The 13585-nt window shown below is 58.4% G+C and overlaps 1 protein-coding gene across 3 annotated transcripts; it reads right to left on the minus strand.

The window, feature by feature from the left end:
* Positions 1–15: 15 nt before the first annotated feature.
* LOC122364165 (trithorax group protein osa-like) lies at positions 16–12680 on the minus strand. Of its 3 annotated transcripts, none has more exons than XM_043334309.1 (10): positions 10594–12273; positions 9827–10036; positions 9411–9608; positions 8483–9079; positions 4817–5242; positions 4330–4590; positions 3850–3923; positions 3039–3168; positions 2498–2728; positions 16–1716 (listed from the first exon to the last, which is right to left on the minus strand). In XM_043334309.1, the coding sequence occupies exons 1-10, from the start codon at positions 11632–11634 to the stop codon at positions 1546–1548; spliced, it is 3339 nt and encodes a 1112-aa protein (XP_043190244.1). In that variant the 5' UTR covers positions 11635–12273; the 3' UTR covers positions 16–1545. The 3 variants fall into 3 exon arrangements, with proteins under 3 accessions (XP_043190244.1, XP_043190243.1, XP_043190245.1); XM_043334308.1 differs by having other exon boundaries at positions 3850–4022; positions 10594–12263; XM_043334310.1 differs by lacking the exons at positions 16–1716; positions 3039–3168 and having other exon boundaries at positions 2576–2728; positions 3850–4022; positions 10594–12680.
* Between the last annotated feature and the right edge of the window lie 905 nt (positions 12681–13585).

Here is a 13585-nt window from a genome sequence, read left to right on the forward strand (position 1 = left end):
ACTCACAAACGCCACTTATTAACGAACGAATGTATTCAAACGCAGCATCTGAAACACCTCTGGGCTTTGTAATACTGTACATGCATCCCTGAGAGAGATTCACTTGCAGTTGGATGGTCCGGGCTTCGGAACCCCGGGGGCATGGTCGGTGGCCGGCGCGCCCGGAGGCAGAGGGGAGGGGACCGGTACACCACAGCGGAACATAGCGACTCCGGCGACAGGTGCGTCTGGCGGGGCGGGGAGGGGGGATGACACGACCACAAGGCACAGTCGCGGTAAGACACGTGGATGAATTGCGGCACCGCCACGCCAGCGTTTCACCCGCACCCCACACCCATCACCCGGCGACACGCACCCGCAAACACACGCGTGCGGGGGCCGAATCGATAGGGAGGGGCCGGCTGGCCGGGAGCGGGCGCCGCTCCTACGCCCACCCCTGGCCGAGCGACACACCCACCAGTCGGCGGCTGCCGTACCGGACACACGGGAGATACAGCACAACACCGCAGTCGCCGCACCCGCGGACACACACATTTAGAACATGTTAAGACGAGCGACCTGTGAGCTTTTTAGAGAGCATCAACAGTCACAACTGGTTTCTATGAGCGCGCCTTTCAGTCGAGGATTAGAACAAGTGGAAAAGTGACGTTTTACGAAAGACAACACATCAGAAAACATTGTTTGAGTTTAGGATCGACGACTGCCTAGCAGAGAGATCTAGCGAGATTCGACATTGTACCCGAGAACGGCAGCTATCGCCGGATTCCGGTGTCCACCGCCGACCGAACGCCCGGCTCTTGTACTTCTTCAAACAGCCACACCGCAGTCACTGCTGAAAGCTCGCCGTAAGCTCGTCATTGAACAGGTGAGCTCAGGAAGCTCGGGCACGGCTCACAGCCAGCGCAGGAATTCACAGGTCTGGGCACAGCCACGGAACGTCTCAGTGAGGCCGGTCCGCCAACCGGGCGGGGTGGGACACCGCCGCTCCCACCACCGGCTCCAGCGAACCAGGGAATTCATTTCAGTCATACCAGAGATAACCACCGGCCTAGCAGCTCTCTCATTAATCGACAAAGGTAGTCCATGGCTGTTGAATTGCTAGATTCTATTACCCGCTAATGGCGTACAATGGCCATATTTGACCCAGGGTCCTAATATCACTATCTAATAGCCTACAATGACGTGCGCCTGGGTTTCCCATATTAGCAAAATACTCCCATCTAACAAACAACCGGCAGAGTTTTACATCCAATTGGCACTTGTTATGGACTAGCTTCAGTCCGGTTGGCCCGCATAATACCCCCGCTCGACGCTGGTCGGACCGCGGGCAGACTCTCCCAGCCCCAAGCCGAGCAGGGTTCCTCAGCGAGACCTGTAGTCGGGCCTCGGCGGGACAGCGACGGCCTCAGCATTTACGCTGCACGGAGTATCGAGCTCTCAGAGAGAAGCCAGGAGTACCCGGGAGTACCGCCAGTGCCCTGGTGTACCGTGAGTTAGTGAGTGTCCGGGAGTGCCGTCAGTGCCGATGAGTGCCGTTAGGGTGGCTCACTGGGCGCTGAAGCCGGTGAACGCCTCCCGCTCCTGTGGCGGCAGCCGGTACATGGCGCGTGTGTTGGCGGCCGTCACCCGCACCACCTCCTCCAGCGGGATGCGCCGCATCTGGGACACCTGAGCGGCCACGTGCAGCGCGAGACCCGGGTGAGAGAACCGCATCTCCTGCCGGGAGGGGGTGGAGGCGTCACTGGGGACCGACAGACAGGGAAACAGACGGACAGAGCTGGTGTACTCAGCGGGCACCGACAGGGAACGGGCGGACAGAGCTGGTGTACTCAGCGGGCACCGACAGGGAACGGACGGACAGAGCTGGTGTACTCAGCGGGCACCGACAGGGAACGGACGGGTAGAGCTGGTGTACTCAGCGGGCACCGACAGGGAACGGACGGACAGAGCTGGTGTACTCAGCGGGCACCGACAGGGAACGGACGGACAGAGCTGGTGTACTCAGCGGGCACCGACAGGGAACGGACGGACAGAGCTGGTGTACTCAGCGGGCACCGACAGGGAACGGACGGACAGAGCTGGTGTACTCAGCGGGCACCGACAGGGAACGGACGGACAGAGGCCGGTCACTGGGGACCTGCGAGACATCGGGGAGGTATTAATGACGGACATTAATATGGTATACAACAATATTGGATACGATATCGGATTCAAGGATAGGATAATCGGTGTGCAAACCATGATGTATTGTCTGATCAGCCCAAAACTATCTTTCATAAAATTTTAAGGTAAAATGCTGAACAATCGTATACCCAGACACCAGCTGTATAAACTCTACATTTAATCAAAATTATCGACTATTTGAATAGCATTGTGATTAGAAGCACTGAATGCTTACTAACCGAACGTCACGTCACATATGTTTCCAGCCTCACACATACAGTACAAAGACCATCATACCGTCCTCACCCCCTTCCCGACCGCCGCCGAGGCTCACCGATGCGTCGCGCCGGTAGCAGCTGGGCACGAAGTAGGGCGCGTCTGTCTCGAGGAGCAGCCGGTTGAGCGGCACCTCGCCCACCAGGAAGCGGGCTTGTTGCGCGTGCGGGTTGGTGATGAGCGGCGTCAGGCCCACGTAGCAGTTGGGAAAGGCGTCCATCCAGCGGCGCACCATCACCCAGTTGCCGGTGATACAGTGCCGGTGGATCAGGTGGTCACGGGGCACCATCTGGGGAATCAACAATATGATGACATCACTCATCAGCAATTTCCGCAACAACTGTTAAGTATCGAAAAGTTTCCTTTAGTTATGCAACACATAATATTCTGTCTCCCGCCCTGAACTTTTTTGTCCCGCCTTAAACCGACCTACCAGTCCGGAACACCGATCTTAAAGACCAACACCAACGTCAACACCAGCCCCATCCAGCACACACAAACCCAACAGACACCGCCCCCGACCCCAACACCAGCACCACTGCCCGGACAACACCACCATCACCACCCCGGCCGCGACACTGCCGGCCCCGGTCACCGACCTCGAGCGCAATGTCTAGCGCGTCCTGTTCGGCGTCCCTGACGTGCAGCACCAGCGGCAGGCCCAGCGCCACGCCGATCGCCAGCTGGCGCCGGAACACCGTCTTCTGCATGTCGTGGCTGGTGCTGTTACTGCGGGGCGCGGCGGCACAGCGGGCAGCGTCACCAGGCGGGGCGCGGGGTCACCGGGACGGCAGCGGGACGGCAGGCGGCGACACGGGGGGAAGCCGGGTCACCGGGACGGGGTGCCGGGTCACCGGGACGGGGTGACGGATCAGGGCAGGTGCCGGGTCACCGGGACGGGGTGCCGGGTGACAGGGCAGGTGCCGGGTCACAGGGAAGGTCACGGGGTCAGGACAGGTGCTGAATCAGGGCAGATGCCGGGTCACAGGGAAGGTCACGGGGTCAGGACAGGTGCTGGGTCACAGGGCGGATTCGGCGCCAAGGGGAGCTGATATTGAGCGAGAAGGCGAAGCAGCACAAAACATGCAACGTAGGGACGGAAATGGCTGTCCCAAATGATGTTCCGGTTAGCACTGTTGAGCTGAGCGAAACGCGACAAACAGGGAACCTAAGCCACTCAGCGCGGAAGACCAGCAGCACCGGGACATGCGAAGCAGTATCACATTCACCAATCACCACATCATACCCTCACCACCTCAAACAGCTTCCACGCAGCGGAAACTCACCACTCCAGTCCCGCCACAAAACCCACTCACTTCGTGGAGCAGTTAGTCGGAGTCCAGTCCCTCCATAACACCCCACTCACCTTGTAGAGACGTTAGTCCAAGTCCCTCCACAAACCCGACTCACTTTGTGGAGTAGTCGAGTCCGATCTCGCCCAGCGCCACCACGTTCTTGTTTGAGCGCAGTATGTGCTCGAGCATCTGTTCGGAGACCATGGTGAAGTCTCGGACGCTGTGCGGGTGGCAGCCGAACGCGGCCCACACCCCCGGCTCCTCCAGCATGCGGCTCCACTCGGCGCGCTGGCAGTGGGGGGACAGACAGCGGGAGATCACAGGGGGAGGTCACAGCGAGGTTACAGTATATTGGGAGAGGTCACAGGGGGAAGAGGGGTCGGCAGGATGCGGGAACAGGGACATCCAGCAGAGCGGTTACGGACTTATTACAGAACAATGTTCCATCCAAGTAAACATGACTTACTCATATAAAAGAACCCCCGACCAAACCATGATCTTTCCCGCTGTCGGCAACTACGAGAAGTACCACGTCCCGCCCTGGTCACCGTGCTCCACCCTGGACCTGCCGCCGCCCCGCCCCACCCGCTCTCACCCGGTGCCAGTAGTTGGGGTCGCAGAAGACAGCCACGCAGCCGGCGAAGCTGGCCGGGAAGGTGGCGGACGCTACACGGCGCCGGAACTCGGTCAGTGTGTTGGAGCGCAGGCCCGAGCCGAACGCCTGGTCGCGACGGAACAGAAAGTCCAGGTGGCAGTGCGAGTCGATGAAGCCGACTGGCAGCCGCAGGCCGACTAGCGCTTCCGGATCGTAGGCGGTGGTGATGCCGGCCCGGCAGCCCATCCTGCGCCGGAACGCCTGGGGGGAGACGGAGGGTCACAGCGCCGGTCACCGACAGTGACGTTAGAGGCATGTGTAGTTCAGGTGACAACACAGCTGCACTGTCGCGTTTGGTCTCGACATCATACTCAGACTAGATGATAAAGACATCTGCTCAAGCAAGAATTTTTAAAGGAAAGGCAAAGCCTAAAAAATTAACGTGTCTCAAAATGTAAAACACAACGCATCTCCGTTGGTTCCTCACCGCTATGGCCTCCGGACCGCACTTGTCCACGGCTGCGGTGGTGGGCGGCACGCCCAGTGAGCGCCGGGCGCCGCCGGCCGTCAGCCGCTCCTCGGGCGGTACGTAGCGCGGCCGGAAGCCGCCGCCCGGCCGCGGCTCGGAGCGCCACAGGCCGCCGCCGGGCCGCAGAGGCTCGCGGCACGACAGCACCCGCGGCGTGAAGGTGCCGTCCGGCGCGCCCGGCACGGGAGGCAGCGTGGGGGACAGCGGGCGCCACACACTGCCCGGCGCGGGCGGCGAAGTGGGGGAGAGCGGGCGCCACGCGCCGCGGCCGGCCGGCGCCGGCGGGGTGACGGTTCCGCCGCGGCCCTCGGCCAGCGACCAGTGGCCGTGGTGCGGCGCACAGCTTGGCGAGATGGGACCGCCACTGGTGCCCGGCACACCGGTCTGCAGCGACCGCACACGGGAAGTCAGTCAAAGCAGCCACAGTCAGGGTACAGTGCTCGCACTCAAAGGTCACAGGTCAACAGCGGTCACAGTCAGGTCACAGGATCACATGCACAGGTCACACGGTCGCACACAGTCACAGGGTGCCGTCGCACGTCGGCCGGCCCGCCCTTCACGCTCGCCGCCGTCTACCGGCCGCCGCGGAGAACGGCCGCGGCACTCCAGGCGGACATCGGCGAGCTGGAGCTGCAGTACCAGCGTGTAGTGCTCCAACACTCCGGGCCGATTCTTATCATGGGTGACCTAAACTGCAACCTGTTAGACACAGGTACAAACCCTGGCCGGGACCGACTCCGTGAAATGTTACAGTCTTTTGATTTATATCAACATGTGATGCAGCCCACCTTTTACACCGGTTCACTTTTAGATGTAGTTATTTGCAACTCTGAACACATCATCCGTCGTCTAGCCGTGTCAAAATGCTCTTTTAGCCCTCATTATGTCATTCGCTTGCTTTTATCTTTACCGAAACGTGTTAAAAAACCATCCCGTCTGCGTTTTAGGCCGCTCAAACGTATCCAGCGAGATGCATTGCTTAGCGATTTGTACAGTGTGGACTGGTCGTGCGTTTTTAGCAGCTATCCGGTTTCTTTTATGTGGTCCTTCTTTACTGATCGTTTGCTATCCGTTTTAGATAGACATGCCCCGACTAAAATCGCTACCATCCGGAACCCCGAAGCGCCGGCTGTCACCGCGGCGACTCTCGATCTTATGTCCCAGCGGAGGGGTGTACTGCGCCGCGAGGGGAGATCGCCGACCTTTCGCGAACTTGATAGGAGGGTCAGGTCGGCGATCCGGCAAGATTGTAGAGCGGACATTGAAGCTAGGCTCCGTGAGCATGGCAGCAGCTCACTGTACCGTGTCATCCGCCCTATAATCGCCGGAAAGCGTAGCAGTGCCCCTAGTCTTCCTGCCGCTACTCCCGACGAGGTTAATGCGTACTTTGTTGGTGTCGGTGCTCGGATTGCTGATGAGCTGGCCAGCCTGGGGCCCCCGCCCGCTGTCCCGTGTCGCCTGCCGCGTGTGGGCGCCTGCGGCTTCCGCGTGCGCGGCACCACGCTGGCCGGCCTGCGGGAGGTAATGTTCTCCATGAAGCGTTCCGGTGTTTGTGGGCCTGACGGAATTTGTATCCGTATCCTAATCCTATGTTTTGACGCCATCGGCCCTGTCCTTCTCCACATCATTAACTCGTGCCTTACCAGATGTGAAATCCCTGATTCATGGAAACACTCCCTGGTGCATCCTATTTTCAAGTCCGGCGACCCTTCCTTGCCCTCCAATTACCGTCCTATATCCATAGTTCCCGTCATAGCCAAGATTGTCGAACGTGTGGTGCAGCGACAGCTGTATGCCTATATGTCCGACAATCATCTCCTATCCTCATCCCAACACGGTTTCCGTCCCCACCATTCAACCGAGACCGCTCTGCTCTCTGTTACTAACAGTATTTTCTCCAACATGGACCGTAGCCACCTTTCCCTCCTATGCCTCTTGGATCTGAGCAAATGTTTTGACTCTATTCCACACTCTCTGCTCCTTAGCAAACTTCAGCAATATAACATTGACACATCCTGGTTTTCTTCGTATCTCCATGGTCATTCCCAGTCAGTCTCCATCTGCTCTCCTTCCGGCGCCAGAGTGGTCTCAAATCCCCTTCCTATCACCACGGGAGTGTTCCAGGGATCCGTCCTTGGTCCTCTCCTATTCACCATCTTCTCCAACGACCTCAGCCTGCACGCACCGGACGCCCATGTGACTCAGTACGCTGACGACACCCAAATCCTGTTGTCCGATGTCAAAGCCAATCTTCCTGACCTCATCCAACGCATGGAATCTACCCTTTCCACCTTGTCTGCTTGGTTCCATGCCCATGGCTTAAAACTCAACGCGTCCAAAACTGAAATCCTTCTCCTCGGCACCCGTCAGAACACCCGTAACCTCCCCCCTGTCAGCGTACGGGTCGGTGGTGGGACTGTTCGGGAGAGCCGGACAGTCAAAAACCTTGGCGTGCTGTTTGACCGTCATTTGAGTTGGGACGCACACGTCAGTGACGTGGTTCGCCACTGTACCGGCCTCCTGATCGGTCTCCGCCACCTGAGGCATTTCCTCCCGCAGCACGTACTGAAAACTATTGTTGAGGGGTTGGTCATCTCGCGCGTGAGATACTGCATATCTGTTTACGGAAACTGTTCTGCCGATAACTGTGCCAGACTTCTCAAAATTATTAACTTCGCTACAAGAGTTATTACCGGCCTCAAAAAGTACGACCACGTATCTCGCGCGCGGGATGACCTGCGCCTCAAATCGGCCAGTGACATGTACCGGGTCGCAGCGGTGACTGTCGCGCGCGGTGTGATTGTGCGCGGTGAACCGACCGTCCTCGCCTCACTGTTCGCCACGAACGCGGGGTCGCGGGCCAGTGGTGACCGCTCCACCCGGAATGACCGTCGCCTACGGCCACCGGTTTCGCGCACTGCGGCTGGGCAGCGGGCCTTTTCACACCAAGCGACCGCGCTTTTAAACCAGCTGCCCGCTGCCCTTTTAGATCTCGACCCGGACAGTTTTAAGAAAGCAGTAAAGGCGCACTTCTGATGGGGTTCCGAGAGACTGTTATTGTCGGTGATCTGATTGCGTATGACGTGTGCATTGAGTGCCTGGTGTGTGCGTGGGTGTGTGATTTCTGACGGTAAATTTTATTCCCATTTTACCCTGATGTATGTTTTCTTTTTAACTCTCTGTGACTAGAGACACAGAATAGCCACGCCCATGTGGAGTTGTCTGCCTTTGTCAATACAATACAATACAATACACGTAGTCACCAGCGCGACGGAGGTCACGTGATAAGAGGGCAGCACCTGAGGTTCGGGATAAATCGCAGCGGTAACAAGAATATATGGGAAAACTTCTAAGCCAGCGGAATGTCGGGCATAGCCCAGGTACCCTCCGGCCGCCCAAATACCCCAACACTTACGTTCGTGAAATCGTGAAAAGTGACATCGTGAAAGAACCGTTTCACAGATAGAGTCACAATATTTTCCACTTGGATTGGCGGCACCATGTCCAAATGTGCACTGTGTACCATCTACGAGTTCAAACGGCACCAATTCAGCTACACTAGCTCGACTGAGTGGCTCCTGAAGCCCAGGTACCCTCCGGCCGCCCAAATACCCCAACACTTACCGGCGCCGTGGATGTCTTGTCTCGCTCCAGGTCCCTCAGTGACAGTTCGGCAGCTGCTCCACCGTCCGGTTCCCACCAGTCGTTGGGCGCCGGCCGGGGGCGCACCAGCTCCTCCAGGGTGGTCTCCCGGGGCGGAGCGGGCCAGCCGGGCACACTGGGCGCCGGCCCGCCCGGCGGCGGCGGCGGCGGCGGCGGGGGCGGGGCCGTCCACCAGTCGCCGTCGTTGCTGAAGCGGACCGCCTCTCGGATGGTGAGCTCGGCGGCGGAGCCGGGCGCGGGCGCGGCCGTCGCCGCCCGGCTGCGGCCGGCCACCTCCTGCAGACTCGGCCAGTCGCCGGCGCCGCTCGCGGGGGGCGCCTCGGGCCGCCACTGGCGCACCGCGAACCCGTCCGGCTGGTAGGTGCGCGCGGGCGCGCCGCCCGGCAGCCGCGCGGAGCCGCCGAGCACGGCCACCGGCCGGCCCGGCACGCCGGTCAGCGGCGAGCCGGGCGGCAGCGGGATGGCGCCGACACACACCGGAGGCGGCGCCGCCGGCTCCGAGCCGCTGACCGCCGGCTCCGAGCCGCTGACCGCCGGCTCCGAGCCGCTGACCGCCACCTGACGGCATACGGGGCCGGGTCAACGCCGGGGCACCGAGGAACAGGGTCAAACGCAACCAGATGCAGGGGACATAATGCAACGGCTCTGAATGACACAAATTGTTAGAGATCTAGTGCTCTTTTCAGCGGTAAAATACCCCTTGCGAGCAGACTGAGTATGAAAGTCACTGCAAGACTGCCGCGGAGTCGATGGAATGTTTTATGGCTTTGGATGGCTTTATGGATGGATGGCTTTAAAAAAGCCGTCAATTTCGTGCGCTGCTTAAGTGGCAAATACCCTAAGGCCCAGCCCCCCCCCCCCCGGATCCGCCCGTACTCCCTTCCCTCACCTTCATGACTAAATCCTCCTGGCTCTGGTAAAACACCCCAGTCACCTCAGGGTCGCCGGGGTGCGGCTGGAAGGCGGTCCGAGGATTGGCGGCGGGGCGGCTCCAGTGGCCGGGGTCGGACTGGACGCTCTCCACGTCGTCACCGGACGGAGGAAAGAGGATACGGGGGTCGGGCAGGGCCGACGACTGCGAGTAATCCTGAAAAGAACATAAACATGAGTTAGGAATGTCACAAAGGCCACAGCTGCCAGGCACCAATACATGGTCTCACAGGTAGCGCCATTGCGCTGGACTAGACCCACCCAACCCGATCGGCCCGTGCCCTCCCTCCCCCCCGGGCTGCAGCTCCACCGGACAGCCCCCGACGCCCGACGGTCCCTGCCCGTCTGACCGCCCCCTCCCCCTATCCCTCTCACCTGGTCAGGCCTGTGCGGCGTGTGGGCACTGTCGCGGTCCAGCCGCTCTCGCAGTGTGTCAGACACCACCTGCCGGAACCAGGTCTCGCCGTCTGTGGCCACCGTCGGGCCGCCGTCCGCCGCCGGTAGCCAGTTGTCGTTTTCGTCCACAGACTCGGGCGCAGGGGCCGAAACGGCCTCCGCCTCCGCCGCCGGCGAGTGCTGCGGATACTGGGGGAGCGGGACGCGGTCAGTGATCACTGATCAACGAGCAAGTGACGAACATTGTAACGTGTTCACTGTTCACTAATGGGTCTGTGTCCAGAGGTCGACTGTTTTCGACAACGGGGCCATAATTAGATTTGAACGTAGACTAGAACCAAGAGAATAATTGTATCATTGCAGCTGCTATTTTTAAGTTTAGTTGTATGAGCGGGTAGCCTAAGACCGCCACTCAAAATGAGCGGAGAATAGTGCAGAGGTCATTGTGGTCTTACCCTTTAGGTACCACTGGTCCTAAGCTCTACTGACCGACCAGGAAATGGTGAGCACAACGTATAATTCATGGTTCGAGCTCGGGCGTTTTACGCGTCCATAAAGTAGGGCAAAGCCCGTACTTTCACCGCTCTCCTCGGGCCTATAACGTCTTACGTCACCACTGCCTCTGACAGTCAACCATCCCCGTCAGGACCACCTGTTCTAAAATTATACCATACTGAGCTGACAGTAGGATGTGACCGATACCATACCAACTTGGCTCAGTCGTAAGTCGACTGGTGCTAACTCACCTGTACCGTCACAGTGATGGTCTCCACCGAGCTGGCCGACTCGCCACGGTCCTGGTTGTTGCTCACAGGCTCGGCGCGGTCCTGGCCGGCACTGACCACGCCCTCTTCCCCCTCCATCTCCTCCTCTGGCGTCCCATCGGCCGCGGACCGGTCGTCGTCCTCAGGCAGGCGCCGGTCGCCGCTCGCCGCCGTCTCTGTTCCGTCCGCCGGCGGAGTGGCGGCGACGAAGCCACCTCCTGCCGCCGGCGGCGACTGCCTGCCCCGCCGCGGCTCGGGCCGCTCCACAGGCGGCAGCGGCTCGTCCTCCCAGGTGAACTCGTCAGACCCCGAACTGTCCCGTCGGACGGCCGTGGAGCCGGCGCCGGCGGCCGCTCGGGCCGCGACAGGCTTAGTGCTCCTCTGACAGGAGTTTCCTCCGGTGCTGGCCGCCGGTCGGGCCGGGACAGGCTGAGAGTTTCTCTGAAACGAGTTCCTTGCTACAGCGGAGGCCGGGGCAGGCTGAGAATTTCTCTGAAACGAGTTCCTTCCTTCAGCAGAGGCTGGGGCAGGCTGAGAGTTTCTCTGAAAGGAGTTCCTCGCAGTGCCAGCGCTGGCGGCCGCTGGGGCCCGGGCCGGCTGAGTGTTCTTCTGACAGGTACCGGCGCCGACGGCCGCTGGGCCCGAGGCAGGCTGACAGTTCCCTCCGGTGAGGGCGCCGACAGGTCGCCCACCGACTGCGGTCGCCGGACGACTGGCGGACGCGGAGGGAGGGAGCGGGCCGCGGCCGCACCGACTGCCGCCCGCGGCTGCCGATCCCCGGTGGTGAGGTGCTGGTCTCGGCCCAGCCTCCGAGCGGTGCTTATCCTGCGGGAACGCTGTCCATGGTTCGGACGTGAACGGGCGCGGCCGGGAGTCTTTCTCTGACTCAGGCAACGGCTGTGAAGGTGACTGGACATGAGCTGCATGCGACTGAGCATGGCCCGGTGCCGGGGACCGAGGGACCTCCAAGTATCTTCTATGTCTATAACTCCTCTTCTTTCTCTTCTTCGACGTTGAGTTCATCTCCGGACTGGTTGCATGCCGTCGCCGGCTGGTGGAGAGTTTGCAGCGCTTCTGGTCGCCGGTCAGAGAGCCGGGCCGCGAGCGTCGCTTGCTGCCTGGGGCAGCGTCCGGGCGCGGGCTGTCGACCGAGCCGCGGGCCGGCCCGGGCCCGTCCGCTTCCAGGGTTGCTGGCTGGTCGGCCGGCAGGCTAGCACCTGCAGAACAGCGAGCCGAAAACAGGGGTGTCTCCAGTCTCTGGAGCCAAAGAGCATTTTACATACATAAGTAGTTACCAGTCTGCAAAACGTGGCAGGGGTCGACGAAATCTTGTCAGGGCAGACACTGCGGGGTAGGGGCAGATGGCCCTGATGAAGATGCTGCAGCACTGATGCCGCATTCGTTCGGCGTTCGAGAACCCTTTTCGTACGCATTCAAACAGCTTAACCAGTAACCACTATGGGTGATCCCCGGGCTACCAACACGGCCGATTGTGGACGGCTGAGGTTGGATGCCAACTTAATATGTAGGTACTCTGCTTAATGTCACGCAGTATTATACACAGTTTAAATGTCACTCATGCAGCGGCTATATTCCCATTTAGGGTGAAACTGATTTCTGCAGGATCCCGGAATTGGCAAAATTCGGAATCGGGATCAGGATTAAAAACCTGTCGGGATCCTGGGATTGCAATATCTATCAGCAATGTCACATTTTTAGAAGAAACACTAACTGGGAAGAACACAAAGGAACACTAATTCATATAACTTAAAACAACGTGCAATTTTTTTTGTAAAAAGGTTGGTTTTATTAGGTACCGCAACTGACTCTAACGTTAGTGCGGGTTACGTAATATTACATTTTTTTTTTACTATATTTGATATACAGTGAATCAATGGTTGAATGGCTGGAGTGGGCAGGGTGTTGGGTGATGACCATATATGGTCATAAAATTGGAAAACTTCATCTTTTCCATGCATCCTAGCATTCAAATGAAAAAAATAAGGCATAAGAATTATTTTTAGCCACTGAAGGCCCACACTCACTCGGTGAACGATGCACCGGCGGCTCTAAATCACAGAGTTATTATCACAGGCTCTAAATCACAGAGTTAATGGGGGCACTGGTCCAATGAGACCAGTGCCCCCATTGGAAAGAGTGACCATCTTGTACTTACATGGGACTATCAGTACCAGCCTGATTTTACTACTCAAGCTGTGGCACAAGAAGACTCTTCCAGATATAACTTTGGCAAGGGGAGGTATCAGGACATGAGGATGAGTCTGCAAGATGTGAATTGGGACATTCTTGAAGACATGGATGTGGAAAGTATGTGGTCCAAGATAAAGGAGGTTATCCAAGAGAATATTGAGCAGCATGTGCCACTTTCATCAATGAAAAAAAATCACAAAACTGTCCCATGGTGGTCAAAACGGTTGACAAAAGAAGTCAAGTTGAAACACGAACGGTGGAAAGAATTCACAAGACTGAACACATCCAACAGTTATAATGCATACGCTGAGCAAAGAAACAAGGTTACACAGCTCATAAGGGCATCAAGGAAAAAGTATGAAAATGGCATAATCCTGCAAGGAAAGGAAGACCCAAAGAAAATACACAGATATATAAGATCACAACTGAAGGTTAAGCCTACAGTAGGAGATCTTGAAGCCGCAAGCGGGGACCTGACCAAGAGCAATGAGGAGGCAGCAGAAGTACTGAGTGCCTGCTTCAAATCGGTTTTTGTCCGAGAAGAGACTGGATGTTTGCCCCATTTTCCCAATGTTGTGGACGAGGAGGATACACTTAATGAATTTGACATATCCGAAACAGAAGTACTTAACGAGCTGAACTGTCTCAAAGAAGGTAAAGCGGGGGGCCCCGACGGATTTCCCGCAACCCTTTTGAGGAACACTGCAGAACAGCTTGTAAAGCCCATAACAAGACTGTTTAGGTGCTCTCTGACTCAAGGACA

Source organism: Amphibalanus amphitrite, unplaced genomic scaffold, assembly GCF_019059575.1.
Source record: "Amphibalanus amphitrite isolate SeventyFive unplaced genomic scaffold, NRLGWU_Aamphi_draft 000659F_arrow, whole genome shotgun sequence".
NCBI classification, from domain to species: domain Eukaryota; kingdom Metazoa; phylum Arthropoda; class Thecostraca; order Balanomorpha; family Balanidae; genus Amphibalanus; species Amphibalanus amphitrite.

Bases quoted from the DNA above. Each gene is read 5' to 3' on its own strand.
- LOC122364165 (XM_043334308.1), bottom strand. From the start codon at position 11,634: ATGAACTCAACGTCGAAGAAGAGAAAGAAGAGGAGTTATAGACATAGA. The intron at 4,591-4,816 runs GTGAGGAACCAA...GTCTCCCCCCAG, and splicing joins GCGGTCCGGAGGCCATAGCG to GCGTTCCGGCGCAGGATGGG. The intron at 3,169-3,849 runs GTGAGTCGGGTT...CGCGCCCCGCAG, and splicing joins GGACTCGACTACTCCACAAA to TAACAGCACCAGCCACGACA.